The 15,481-nt window shown below is 41.4% G+C and overlaps 1 protein-coding gene across 1 annotated transcript in view; it reads right to left on the bottom strand.

Annotated features, from left to right (window-relative positions):
• LOC146963116 (copine-8) overlaps positions 1 to 15,481 on the bottom strand; it is a 117,762-nt gene that overhangs the window by 40,460 nt on the left and 61,821 nt on the right. Inside the window, exons 7-9 of the mRNA XM_085769751.1 lie at positions 2,659 to 2,722; positions 1,774 to 1,877; positions 1,008 to 1,112 (exon numbers count right to left, since the gene is read on the bottom strand). Of these exons, the coding sequence (XP_085625877.1) occupies positions 1,008 to 1,112; positions 1,774 to 1,877; positions 2,659 to 2,722 (273 nt within the window). The remainder of the gene's footprint in view (positions 1 to 1,007; positions 1,113 to 1,773; positions 1,878 to 2,658; positions 2,723 to 15,481) is intronic.

The following is a 15,481-nucleotide window of genomic DNA, read 5'->3' as shown; positions in this document are numbered from 1 at the left end:
GCCATGATTGTAGCCTCCCTTAGAGTAGGCAGCATTAAACCTGCCCATCAATCAGAATCAATAAAGCAAGCGCAACTGAAATCTCCAGACAGCTCCAGGATCAGCACCATGGACAGAGGCTGTGACCCTCTTTAATCTAGGTGGCCCACAATGGAGGTGGGAGGGGGGAAGGTGAACCACACTCTTCAATGTGATGTTTACAGATGGTTCATTGCATCCTTGATCTGAATAAACATTCAGTCACATTAAAGCAGAAATAAGCGATCCAGCCGTTTTGGCTAACTTCCTGTCAGCTGATGAAGTTAGCAGTCCCCGCCCTCGTCCCTACGTCACCACATTCACGCGCATCCCTTGGCTGCACACACAGAGAGGACCGCCCCTTTATGCCGTTCTCTCTCCTCATTGGATAAAGGTTGTAGGATACAAGGAAAGTTTTCTCCTCGGCTTGCAGCAGAGCAGAGTGACTGACAGACCCGTGTTTCAGACCAAACACTCTATATAGTAAGTGATTGCTGTCGGAAGATAGAACTATTTAAGACTTATATTAACACAAACATTCCGCTTACTTCTGCTTTAATGACAGCCCCTAAGTATTGTTCATCTCAACTCTGCTCCTCTTTCTACTGTTGCTCCTCCTCACTTATCATCATTTTTAGAAACATTTTATATTTTCACATTTACGAGCTGTTTGATGGAGTGGACACAGTCAATTACATTTCACTGCCAATTTTTCAGACGAGTTTATCTTAAGCTCCGTTACAGGCCTATCTGCCAAAAGGCTCCTGAAGTGGTTCATTCCTGATTTGCCCAGTTATTGTATATGACTTTTATAAAAAATTAAGTTAGTAATACATGTATGGAGCACATGTTTCTATACTTAATTAACCCCTACATGCTACCATTACATTTTCAAATTACATTTCTTGCATGATTCATACAGTTGTCTGCGTTGTTGTCTTCTGTTCACGTCACCATAGTACAGTATCTAGTAGAGAAATAAAACCTACCTGTCATAATCGCCGTTGCAAAGGGCTCGCACAGGGATCTTAAAAGCCTGCCACACTGGGTTCAGAGTGTTCTTCACCACCTCTGTCTTGTGGCAGATGGTAAACCTTTAGAAACACAAAGAGGAAGAAAGGAGGAGGAAAAGAAAAAGAGTGATGAGAAAAAAAAGTGACAGAAAGGCATTGGATTAAGATGTCAGAATGGAGGAGGATGGACTGAAATCCCCTTTCACCATATCTCCACTCTTTACTGAAAGTAAAGGTGAAGAAGCTACATTGCTGCCCTGACACACACACACACACACACACACACACACACACACACACACACACACACACACACACACACACACACACACAGAAGAGGTAATTTCATTAGTCCTCTGGCTAGCAGGTGGACTAGCAGGTGGACTTTGTATCTTCCTCCCTGAGGGCACAAGATCTTATCTTACTTGTCACACACTGCAGGATGGAAAGAGAGCCCACAGAGCTGGATCCAACACACACACGCACGCTCACACACACACACACACACACACACACAATCTACCAGAACAAATCACAATACCACTGCTCTTGTTCAATGCCTCCTGCTTCCACACTCACACACACCCACCATGCTCAAACATTTCCACATGCCTCTCCCACACGTGCTTAAACAGAAAGTCTGGCTTTTGTTCTGAGGGAAATCAATAAAACCAATTTCCTTTGCACGCAGGGAAGGATTAAACCAAAGATGAAAGAGGAGAAGGAAAGAGGGAACACTCACGTGCCGTCTTCGTTGCTTCTGTGGAAGACGAGGAATGGATCAGACTTGCCGAAGAAATCCTTTTTGTCCAACTTGTTCCCACAGAACTGCATCATCACTGACTCCTAAAGAGCAGAGGGAGTGAAAAGTATCTATCTATCTATCTATCTATCTATCTATCTATCTATCTATCTATCTATCCATCCATCCATCCATCCCATCCATCTCATCCGCCAGACACTCAGAGACATCTCCATTTAGAGGAGAGTTTCACATTTAAATGCTTGGGTATACTCTGACTTCTGGTCTATTGAGGCTGCTGCTGATGGAAAAGTTCGTAATTCTGTCTCTTCTCCAGTGAAAACAAGTTTTTCTCAGAGTGAGTGGATGCTTGCGGGAAAAGAGCCAGATTTCTTCAAGGACTTTAAAAGTGTCTTTTATTATTGCTGACTTTGGAAAACATTATTTTTCCTTTGCCATGAAACCCCAAAATAATTAAAAGTATACCGAGACCAATGAATTAGGGCACCAGTGATGAAAGTGATTAACAATAACTGGTCCAAGTAAAACATCAATAAAAAAGAAAATTAATGGAGTTTTCATTTATACTATTAACTGGATGCAAGGAAAAACAATTAACTGGGACAGAAAGGAAAAGGTAATAAAAAGCTTAATACGTCTTATTGCACTCTAACTACTTCAGTACAACTGAATGATTCACTCAGTTATATTTATGACTCATCTAATTATCTTTTACTTCTTTTTGAGGGTGTTACAAACTCTACAAAGTGAAACAGCCAAAGAAGGAACAGACTGGCAGAGATGGATCAGTGTTCAGATGCAGAAAACAAACAGACACAGAGGAAGAGACTCTGGGAAATTTTTCACAAGTGTATCACTCCTCACCCTGCAGTTGTTCAGCTCCTCTGCTTTCACGATGATCGTCCCGCATTTCTTCCCTGGGATCCCTCTGTAGATGAAGGTTAAGGGATCACAGTCACATGGATGGAGTATTTGGTGGGACCACATTGTTTACATGTACGTATCCTCCCGTGCCACTGTCACCCACTGCGCTTCAGGGTCAAAGGTCAAGTTGGCAATCATGTCAAATAGAAAGGCTCTTCATATCAGAGCAAACTCTAGATCTCTGCTAGAGTCTTTGCTCTGTTTGTTTACCTGATGCTTCATACTGACACTGCTGTTGACCACAGGAGATGAGATGAGCTGAGTCTAAATAATATTCTTTCCCAAAAGCTAACACAATCAGCCTTGTGACATTTTTCAATAATTACAGTTGATTACACGCTGGGGGTGATTTTTTTTCTCTTTACTCCAAGTAATTTTCATTTACAAATACTGTAATACAGTAAAGTGTTATACTGCAAATCCTGTCATTTACTGTCTTCTTCTTTCACAAACTCTACATTCTGCAAAGCTGCTCTGAGATGGCTCGTTGACTTTTTGTACTGAGTGTTACAAAAAAAGGAACAAAACTCATGCCCAACAAATGAAAAATGAAGAGGGGTTCAAAATAAACTACAGCACGAACATTAATTTATGATCAATACAATAATGTCAGAGCTGACACATGTAAAGTGATTCAGTTTGTGTTACTCCATCAGTTGTTAGTGTTTTTTATGACACTGTGCTGACTACATGTTTCTGTTGGAAGATAACCTGTGACAGTGTTTTGGTAGATTTGGTGAGTTGTGTTAGTGTATTATTGTATTTTGGAAACTTGTGTCTGTGTTTAGTTACACTGTGTGATTTTGAGCATGAAATTAACTGTTTTGGGAATTGTATGTTTTAGGTGTGATGTGTGTTAAAAGTTTTTGAAGTACTGATAAACGGGTCATAGCGGTCGTATAAAACTGCAATTACAGCATCTTTTTATAAAGAGTCCAAAGGATCAATGTGGAAAACCCAGCCCAAAACCAAGTGAGAGCACCTACTGGAAATGTTGCATTTGTGTGTACAGCCCTGTTTAGACTCTTGTCAGGAAAAAGTCTCATGGAAAGTTTTACTACTTCACACAGTCTCAGAACATTTACAGGATACAAAAGGAGCACTGTTGAGAGTGGGGTGTGTGAGTAGACTGTTGTCTCATGGGTAAGGTTAGGTGACAAACTGGTGTGCATTAGGTGTGTGTACTAGTGTTTTTATGACAGTGTATATGTGGACCGTTGCAGCTGCAGGAGACTTGGGAGTATATTTAAGCACAAAACATAGTGGTCTTAATGGTCAACTCAGTAACACCATGTGCTGAACTTTTATGTACATTTTTGCAACTTGGAGGCAGAACCAGCAACAAAATTAAAGCACCATATCATATTCTCACATAAAATGCTATGGCCTGTGTTAGTAAGCAGTACCTCTTCACATATTGAGCAGACATGGAGCAACATTTCATTGTTAGTCATGTCTCTGGCCAACCACCACATGTTAGTCAAATATTCACTCTCCGTTTAGATCTGTTGCATTTGACTCCTGAGGGAAATATACAGCTCTTTAGCTGCTAAATGCTCCATATGTCAAACCAACTAGTTGCTAACTTTGTCTGTCTGCTGTTTGCTGCTGGGCAACCAGCAGACACTGGACTGCAGTGCTGTCAGAGCTTTTTTTTTTTGTTGTTGTTGCTGAAAATGGACCACCTGCTGTGCCTGGAAATAAGGTTAAAGCAGAAGTAAGCGATCCGGTGGTTTTGGCTAACTTCCTGTCAGCCGATGGAGTTGGCAGTCCCCGCCCTCGTCCCTACGTCACCACATGCACGCACATCTCTTGGCTGCACACACAGAGAGGACCGCCCCTTTATGCCGTTCTCTCTCCTCATTGGATAAAGGTTGTAGGATACAAGGAAAGTTTTCTCCTCGGCTTACAGCAGAGCAGAGTGACTGACAGACCTGTGTTTCAGACCAAACACTCTATGTAAGTGATTGCTGTCGGAAGATATAACTATTTAAGACTTATATTAACACAAATATTCCACTTACTTCTGCTTTAATGAAAGCAGTTAGAGTGAAATAACAGAAGTTCTCTAGAACTTGCTTATTTCAAGCATGCTTTCACATTTTAAGTTTAAGTTTATTTAGGATAGCCCCTTGAGATGCAGCATCTCGTTTTCGAGGGGGTCCCTATACAGAAACAATGCAAACAATACACAAACAAGACATACTATTACAATGATACAAAACACACAGAGACACAAAGCACAGCACACTGCTCACCCACTTCACCAACCCCCAAACCCCACCCAACTTATCATAGACTTACACTGAAAATGCACATAAACCTACATACTGTGTAAATGTAGATGTGAGCAAGTATACACATGAGCAAGTACACAAATACACAAATGGGTCTGCCCCAATAACAAGAGCAACACACATCGGAGGCAACAGTAAACCACTGCATCAAAAACATGAGCAACCTGTTCTTAATTGGGAAAATAGATCTGTTCGAAAGATATAGAAGGAGGTGATGGACTTTAACACAGGGGGTAGATTGTTCCAATCAGATGGAGCTTTGTATTTGAAAGATCGGCGGCCAATTTCTTTATGAATCATCCCTATACACATGCCTTCATATACAGTGGAGTAGTACTGTATACTGCAGAGTATCTACTCTGGATGCAATCCTCAGAGCTGAACAGATACTGTAGCTTTTAGAAGCTATCCATGGATGGAACAAAAAAGCAGGACACATTTTGGCTTTACTTTTGAACGGTCTTGCAATCTGATAGTGATACCTGTCATCTGATGAGCTCCACTCCTGAGACAAGCACCTGGCTGAAATCGACTGAGGCAGTCATTTACACAGCCCAGAATTGGGGTCGAGGACCTCTGCATGAATGCAATTCAAGCCTCCTTTTACTCCAGCACAAGACACTTCTGGGAAAAGTGCCATTGAAATGGCAGATTTATCAAAATCAAAAAAGCCACTGGAACCAATGCTTTGCATTTAAGAGCTGAGACACAGCTTTTATTTTATTTTTTAATACCATTTCCTCTGAAATCTTAAAATGGGAACACAAGATCAAACAGCACCTGAGGGAGAAGTGACACTTCCTTTGTTGTTTCTGTCTTTTTCTACACAGCACATGGAGGTGGGGTCAAATAATATGCAGGTGATACGAGTGATTGAGACTAATTAAGACTGAGACGGTGAAAAGCAGAAAGCAGGGAGACTTTATCCACCTGCCTCAAACTAAATATAATTCAAGGTCCCACTCAGTGGCATGCACAGACTTTTTGAAGGGCAGGGGCGAAAAGGGAAAAAAAGGGCACATAATAGCGCGTCCTCGCCACTGAAGAGGGCACTTTAGCACGCGTTTTGGTTTCCCTGAGGGCACTTTAACACGTGTTTTGGCTCCCAAGAGGCCACTTTAGCACATGTTTTGGCTCCTAGATGGCACTTTCAGGGCTGCCAAGTTTCTGAAAAAATTTTGGCCTTTTTTAACGTCGATTTGGCCTGTTTTAACACGTGTTTTGGCCCCCAAGAGGGCACTTTAGCACACGTTTTGGTTCCTAGAGAGCACTTTAGCACACGTTTTGGCTCCTAGAGAGCACTTTAGCACGCGTTTTGGCTCCCAAGGGAGCACTTTAACACGTGTTTAGGCTCCCAAGAGCGCACTTTAACACACGTTTTGGCACTTTAGCACGCGTTTTGGCTCCTAGAGAGCACTTTAGCACGCGTTTTGGCTTCCAAGGGGGCACTTTAACACGTGTTTTGGCTCCCAAGAGGGCACTTTAGCACACGTTTTGGCCCCTAGAGAGCACTTTAACACGTGTTTTGGCTCCTAGAGGGCACTTTATCACGTGTTTTGGCTCCTAGAGGGCACTTTAACACGTGTTTTGGCTCCCAAGAGGGCACTTTAACCCACGCTTTGGCTCCTAGAGGGCACTTTATCACGTGTTTTGGCTCCTAGAGGGCACTTTATCACGTGTTTTGACTGCCAAGAGGGCACTTTAGCACACGTTTTGGCACCTAGAGGGCACTTTAGCACACGTTTTGGCACCTAGAGGGCACTTTAGCACACGTTTTGGCTCCTAGAGGGCACTTTAGCACACGTTTTGGCTGCCATGAGGGCACTTAATCACGCGTTTTGGCTCCCAAGAGGACACTTTAGCACACGTTTTGGCTCCCAAGAGGGCACTTAGCACGTGTTTTGGCTCCTAGAGGGCACTTTAGCACACGTTTTGGCTCCCAAGAGGGCACTTAGCACGTGTTTTGGCTTCCAAGAGGGCACTTTAACGCGCGTTTTGGCTCCCAGGGGGCACTTTAGCACGCGTTTTTCAACAATTGGGCCACGAGGGGGGCGACCGCCCCCCCTGCCACCCCCCCCCCGTGCACGCCACTGGTCCCACTACAGAGATCCACTGGAACCACTTTCCTCCTGGGGCTTCATAGGCAGAAAATAGTCTCCTGAATTTCTTGTACACTAAACAGCTTTTGGTACACAATTTCAGAAGAAAACCAGCACACTCCTGTTATCTAAAACCAGTTTGATAAAACATATTAGACCCTGACCACCAACATGCCTGGATAATACCCCTGCTCTCAGGAGCAATTTCAGAAATCCCATTCCGGCATTAGCATTACGAGATGATATGGTCCCAGAGGGCCACGCTGATATACTTCCTCTCTAGGACAGAGTATTGACACAAGTCGCCAAGCTCTCCAGGCATTTCACCTGCTCTTATAGTAAGTATCAGTAAGTTAACTCCTGTATTTAAAGTAGCAGAGTGGTAGAAGTGGTAGAATAATACAACCTCAGGTGAAAAAGGGCTCTGCCAGTTGTGCTGCAATGTGGCTGATGTGAACATTCACACAGGCGTGCCCTTGGATTATTAACACCCAGGTGGAAGTACTGACATGCGCCAGCAAAATAAAACAAATAACCACTCCTGGTAAGACTAATAACACCCAGAGAGGGCTTGACTGAAAGCATTTTCATTACAGACTCTGCAAATTTAATACAACAGGAACACTCAAAGGATTCCAGGCAAAATTCTGAAAATATCTTCAAATGATCTTGCAAGAGCCTCACCGTCAAATCCAGTCAACAAGCCAAACCCAATCAGATGTTAAGGGGAATATTCTGCACATTATGTTGCCAGTTTAGGATTAGGAACTCATATTTTTCTGCTGCTGCTGCTGCTTTACATGAAATGTCACTTGTATTTTTTCAAAGACAAGTGACATTTCTCTCCACCCACTTCATCTAATTTTCGACGGTTCAACAACATCCACATTTCAGTAATGACCTGTTTCACATGCTCTCCTGCTTTTTACCTCTTTTGTTCGCTGGTAATTACTTTTTGGACACAAGCAGCATCAAACACAGAGCAACGGTAAATAAGTTGCTGTTGACACCAAAGGGAAGAACCAACACCAAAAAGGGTAGCGCTAATTAAAAATAATTAGCTGTGTGGGTTTAAGTAATGTGAACATATGATCACAGGTAAACATTGCACTGAAGCTTGAGATAAAGATTTTATTTATTTTTTATTTAGCCTTTATTTAACCAGGTAAAAGACCCGTTGAGATCGAGATCTCATTTTCAAGGGCGACCTGGCCAAGAGGGCAGCAGCACACGTCGTCAACATTATAAATTACAAAATACAATATACAACAACAGGGGTTAGGGTTATATATATGTTTCAACTGCAAATGGACAGCTATCTGTCATTGGTTACTTTGCAGCACTTCTTTCCCCTGATTATAACTCACTCATGTGTCATATGTGTAAAGAACCAATTGTCAACCTACACTTGTATAAACTTGGGTCCAGTGTCTAAAGAGGGAGAAAGTGGTGATAATACAGTAGAAAAAGTTGAAATATTCATGATTCTTCCATAAGAGGATTAGAAGACCCATTAGAAAGTGTGTGAAAACAGCAAATTGACTTCCAGATTAATTTCTCTTGTTCTATTTTTGACTTGGCTAGTCTGTCTGCTCATGCCAATCACAACTGTGCAAAGAAGAAGCAAATGTAACTTTTTCAGCACAATGAAGACTTTGTAAAAGTCGCTCACTGCCTCTCCCTCTCCGTCTCAATCATGTCGGCTCGCTGCAACAATATGTAGAGGAATGGTTAAAGACACGCACATATACACAGCAGCACCCAGAATCCGTGTCGCTATGACAACTCTGCCGTGCCCCTGCGGCGGGATATCGAATGGGATTCCTCTGCTCATTATTTCCTCAAATGCTTGCTCTTTCTTTCTTTCTTTCTTTCTTTCTTTCTTTCTTTCTTTCTTTCTTTCTTTCTTTCTTTCTTTCTGTTTTCCCAGAGAGCCATGGTCATTATTCTGGCTGAGTGAACTGCCTTCAAATCATATGTGGGTGGCAACAGCCAGGATTACAGACTTACTGGGTGAATAACACTTATCACAGTTTTGCCTTACATGCATACAGACACAATGAGTGATAAAGACAATAGGGACCTCGGAGTTCAAATACTTCATAAGAATAAAATGTCAAGCCACACAATGATGCTTTCTGAACTGTAATTTCCATGTGTATGTAAGTGAGTTTTTCCAAAGAATAACTTGAGTAGCTGCAATATATTGTTGGGTTGCAGTAGTTTATGGTAATACTAAAACTGCTATTACTCTATGACAGGGAGAAAGACATTATTCTAGTTGTGAAAAAAAACTTGAAGCAAATATTTTTAATGTGAGCTTTAAATAAAATCAGAGCTTTTGAAAAATGAGGAAGCTCATCCTCGCTCCGTGCTCTCAGGTAAACTGCTTCCCTCAATTTGGTTTATTCAAGATACAGAAAAGCACGCCAAAGTTGAGAAGTGCTTCAGGAATATCTCAAGCTCTCTTCCTGCGCGTGTGTGTGCGCGTGTCTACGTATGAGTGTGTGCACATGTGTGATTGAGGAAACACTGTGAATCTTCTAATCAAGACCCATGGACTTGCAATCAGTGTCTGGCAAGAGATGGGTAATTAAGTCTGGGCTGCAGCGAAACACTCGTGCCTGGTGACACATGCGCTAAGCCCCGCCCCCCCCCCCCCCCCCCCCCCCCTAGCCAGCCACACACATGCACATGCACACACACCAACACAAACACATGTGTTTTTCATAACATTTCCAATGAAGAAAGAATACTTGAATAAGATATCAATTATCATCATAAAACTTGGTCAAGCCCCAACACACAGGTTTCCACTGAAAGGAAACTCAAAACCATGATACATTATGCTATCTCACAAAAGGATAATTGTTATTAAACATATCACAGTGGAGAGAGTTGTTCTGTCCTACCTTCACAAATGCTACAATCAGGCTTGTATTCACATGTATTAGCGTGTGTGTGTGTGTGTGTGTGTGTGTGTGTGTGTGTGTGTGTGTGTGTGTGTGTGTGTGTGTGTATGTGTGTGAGAAACAGCCTTGTACCTAGACCACTTGGCTCTTCCATAGTGAACCAGGGTTTCTCTCTGACCATGTGGCTACTTGAAATGAACACTGAAAAATCTTTTCTATGGGAACAAAAGAGGCAGACATGAGGAGGGAGAGAGAGAGGGTTGGAGAGGAGAAGATGAAAGGATGGAGGAAAAAGCAAGTGTAATGACAGATAACAAGGGAGAGGCAGAAAGCAATAGATCCCCCGTCACAAACTGCCTGACTAAATATTCATGAGAGCATCAAAATGAAGGCCAGCATTAGTATTTAAAGTGAAAATGTTATCAGTAATAAAATGCTAATTCACTGAAAAATGTCCCAGGTGGCATTCACTAAATCTGAGTGCTCTCATGTAAATTTAACCACAGTGAGGCAGGTTGAGACATGTTCATGCATTTTTTTAAAGCTAAAAGTCAAAAGGAGCCCTCAACATATTTATTAGCTACAAGATCATACACAATATCCTAATATTTAACTTTGGCCTATGTTTTGTTGTTATGATGGAGGAGCCAAGCTTGATGAAGTTGAGATGAATGAAGGGAATCAATGTTTTAATGCCCAAATGAGCTTGGCTCCATGTTATAAAAATGCATGTAAGCAGTCATCAATCAGAAAGTGTCTGCAAAGATTTCAACACTTGAGAAAATGGAAATCTTTGCTTTGTTTCCAAGGGTTAGAAAAGAGGATTGTTACCACTTTCATAACCGTGTGGCAAATTTAACAGAAAAGGTGACAGAATCCACACTAAAAGTGTTGAAGTGTTATAAAAATATATTGTGGTTTTGGCCAATTATAGTCCAACAAATGACTGTGTCTTTCTTCTACTGGTACATCAGGATAGCTGTTCTAACTGTTTTGAGACTTAAATGCTATGCTAAGCTAAGTGCAGCTCTCTTTAGATTCATATTTACCTGTCAGACATGAGAGTGGAATTCATCTATTGAACTCTAAGAAGTGTGGTGTAATTTTTAAAATGTGGTTCTTAAAACTTTCCTTCAAACTGTGATTTTAATCTTTTGAAATTTGGAGTCATGTTGTTTTTTTTCCAATATTGCATAAGAATTCAAAATTGTAATTCACTTTTATGACTTGATTATGAAAAAATAACATTTTATCATAGCACAGATACCTCAGCGTCTTCTTTTATCAGTTTTGTGGTAATAAAACAAATATATTACTGCAGAGACATGCCTTTTGTGTTCAGAACCTTTCTCTGTTTCTCTGTATTAAATATCTTTGTGCAGTGATCAAATGTTAAGCGAGCCAAAAAAATAAATAAAAAATGCAACAGATTTCAGGGAATCACTCCAAACTAAATCCTGCAAGATTTGGATGGGATGGTTGGTCCGTGTGGGTTCAGCTTGGCTGAGAGCAGTGACTGCTTTGTTGTGACATCACAAAGTTATACACACATCCTGATGACTCATATAAAGGCTCCATTTTTGAATAAAGGCTGCACACATTGATACTTTCACTGTTTTGATATCGAACTTTGAGGTCTTTTATTATAAAAAAAAGATGTGGAAATCTGGCTTCATACAATATCTACGGAAGCCGAGAACGGCCACGTCCATAATATATTTTTTATTATCGTTTTCTCGTGATAACGACTTATTATTTCGTTATCTCGAGATAACAAAGTCCGTTTTCTCGTGATAACGAATTAATTTATTTCGTTATCTCGAGATAACAAAGACCGTTTTCTCGTGATAACGAAATAATCATAGAATGTGTCGTTGACATGGTTGCCTAGCAACATGTTTCCCCGGTGCAATCGCTTCTGTTTACGGGGTCAATCAAAGACGGTTTATATAATACATCCATGGTAGCAGCTGGTTAGCCGCTGTATGTTCGTAGCAGGAGGCTACTAAAGCGAGTCTGTTGGAAACACTACACATCTACAGATCTAACGTAACAGAAGAGATGTTTTTCGTGGGATAATTGCCCAAAACCATGTGTAGAACTCAAATCAGTGAGCTGATTAATGTGATCACATCATCCTGATTTCAGCCTTCAAGAGCTGCCACTAACGTTAGTCTGCTCTGAGGAGCTGTCAACAATGAAGTACCGGTAAGTTACACTTAACGTTAGTTTGTTTACTTAGCTGGGTTTATTTAAGGGGCTACAGGTTAGCATAAACACATGAGAGTAGACTACGTTATGGCAGCTTCAGCTAAGGTAATGTTAGCTAGTTGCTGCTCAGATAAAGCTCATGAACACTGCTGTCTTGCCAAATTAACATTAGCCTACATGTCAGTGGTCGCAGGCAACAGGTGTCTGATGGTTCGAGATAAGGTTGTGATTTCTGACAGCAGCAGCCAGTAGCTAACGTTAGCTTAACTGAAACAGGATAGATGGGACCACCGGCCGGTACCCCCTTAAATAAACCCAGCACAGTGACGTTATACAAACTAACGTTAAGTGTAACTTACTGGTAAGTTATTGTTGACAGCTGGTGTGGACAATAATCACACCAGTGAGTAGGCTAGAGTAGAAAAGTTAACTGCCCCATGCTCGAGCTGAACAGTATCCTCCTGTTGCTGGCAACCATGGCAACCATGTCAACGACACATTCTATGATTATTTCGTTATCACGAGAAAACGGTCTTTGTTATCTCGAGATAACGAAATAAATTAATTCGTTTTCACGAGAAAACGGACTTTGTTATCTCGAGATAACGAAATAATAAGTCGTTATCACGAGAAAACGGTAATAAAAAAAATTTATACGGACCTGGCCGTTCTCGGCTTCCGTAAATATCAGACCTTTAAGATAATGAGGTACAAGAGAGTAGCTGTGTTAGTAATCTCTTCGTAATCCACAAGAATCACTCACACCTCTGGTCAGCGAGGAGCTGCTGTACCTCTCAACATGTCACTAGCTGCTGCTGGTTGCTCCCTGGCGTTGTCTCTCTCTCTCTCACACACACATATACACACACACACATATACACACACACACATATACACACACACACACACACACACACACACACACACACAAACCCACAAACACCCGAATGCCCACTGGAGTTTGATTGAACAGTGTAATTAGCTGTAATTAGTACTCATTAAAAATGTTAAAGATCCCCCCTGTCGTGTCAGGCTGCAGGTGTGTGTCTGACAAAGTCTAACACACAGTTACGCATGCATTCACGCATGCACGCACACACACACAACAACAACAACGACTGCAACAGCTGTAGCCTCGGTACCTTTGTTTTTAATAACTATTGACGGTGTTTCTATTTCTGCACCGAATAACTCGTGACTTCTCAGAAATCAAAGTCTTCAAACGGTCTGTATGACACCTGTGGAAGAATTACATTTAACAAATGTATTTCCATCTGAGTTGAGCTGCATATATTTGCAGTGATGTAGCACAACATGGTCTATGGAGAGTGAATCTCCTCAGCACCTGAGAGAACACTGTGTTTTAATATGATATAAGTAAAGACCCTCTATTTTCTCTGTGATTCACACAACCTTTTCTCCTTGTCATTACAATAACATCATAGACTTGACATGTTACACACTAGTTTCACACCATGGACTGTTGTTATTATCATTAATCATGGATTTGTTTACTTTAAAAATCATGGTTAGGGGATTACTAAAAGAGCAGGTGTAAGGCTGTTGAAAAAATAGTAAGGTAAGACTGAACAATAAGAGATTTTAATTTTAAATGGGAAGCATTACATCCTGCTCTGTCCTCTGGGTCTTTTAACACTAAAAAGCTCTCATGATAAGTGAGGACTTTTCAACATATGGCCTTACATTTTAAAAATCCAATTTAAGATTTAAGAAATTCAATTAAAAATAGTGGTATTGTTAATAAAAAAAACCTTGTCAGAAAGAGGCTTAAGTGCCAGAGGTTTTGCCATTACTATGATGACCAGAAGAATGTGTATGGCATCTGTGCAAATGTGTGTGTATGTGTGTATGATGAAGAGTGATATGGACGGAGGGGGTTCTTAAGTAGAGCTTTTAGGATAGACAACATCATTTTGCACTTTAGAGGAGTCCATAGCGCTCATATAGGCATGTGCACACACACGCACAGGCAGGTGCTCTCTCTCTTGCTCTCCCTCTCTGAGTGGGAAACCTGCCGTTGCAATCACCATGGCGATGATGATTGTTGCTCAAGTGGGTGACAGCGCTTCTTTGAAACCGTAAGGATTAGTGGTACAAGACACACACACGCACGCGCACGCGCGCACACACACACACACACACACACACACACACACACACACACACACACACACACACACACACACACACACACACACACACACACACACACACACACACACACACACACACACACACACACACACACACACACACACACACACACACACACACACACACACACAAACCCAGGTTGCCAGGTTGTTGACAGTATTCAGTGATGGGATGCCAGCCTGACTCTCATTTCGTTCCACAACACCCCCCTCTTTAGATCTTGAGGCTCATCTAGCCTTCAAATGAAGACGCAAATTAGATTAAAGAGACACAAGTGAAAGGAAGCCAAGTGGGCTTCAGCTGTGAGAAAACATGTAAAAGGAGCCCAAAAGAGCCGCAGCATGGGGAAAAGGTAGATGACGAGGAAGAATTCCTGTTGGAGCTCCAAATAAAGTGTGCTTGGTTTTTAATATGAACTCTCTGTTAAGGCAGGTTCCCAGTGTAAGCTGATACCTCTACATGCATTTTGTTATGTTTGACAAAGCATGGTTTTGTATTCTACATCACAGCTTTCCTCCAGTGCAATGTTTTGTATAATATCTGTGAGTAGAGAGGGTGTGGAACTGTTGCAGCAGCAGCAGCAGCATAAGAGACGTGATACAACTTCAAATGTCACTAAAATAGAGGCAGGGGGAAAATAGTGATAAAACTGCAGATAGCTCACTGTCAGTGTGGATATCTTAATGGAAACAGCTGCCTTGTTCGTTTTTTACTGGCTTCTGTGGAATATCAACTCAACTTTGTGTTTTAGAGAATCAGAGGGGAATTTTTAACGGCAGCTGCAGCACAATGGTATCCATAAAAAACACATCATACTGTCTTGATCACACATGGCCTCAGCTTAGCTCCTCCCTGATATTTATTTTTTTTAAAAGTAAAAATAGTCCAACAGAGGTTTTGATCCATGTGAATGCAGAAAAATGTGGATTATGTAACGATGTACACTGTGATGGCAAGGATCCAGTATATTAGCATTAACAACAATCAAAGCATTAATTCTATTAACAACATGCTCTCATGCAAATCAGCAATGACAAAGATAGCAGCAATGTTTGTTGAAGCGTAGAAG

The sequence above is a fragment of the Trachurus japonicus genome, chromosome 23 (genome assembly GCF_045865225.1).
Source record: "Trachurus japonicus isolate A0001 chromosome 23, Traja_1.0".
Classification (NCBI taxonomy): domain Eukaryota; kingdom Metazoa; phylum Chordata; class Actinopteri; order Carangiformes; family Carangidae; genus Trachurus; species Trachurus japonicus.
This window is presented reverse-complemented; position numbering and strand designations above follow the sequence as displayed.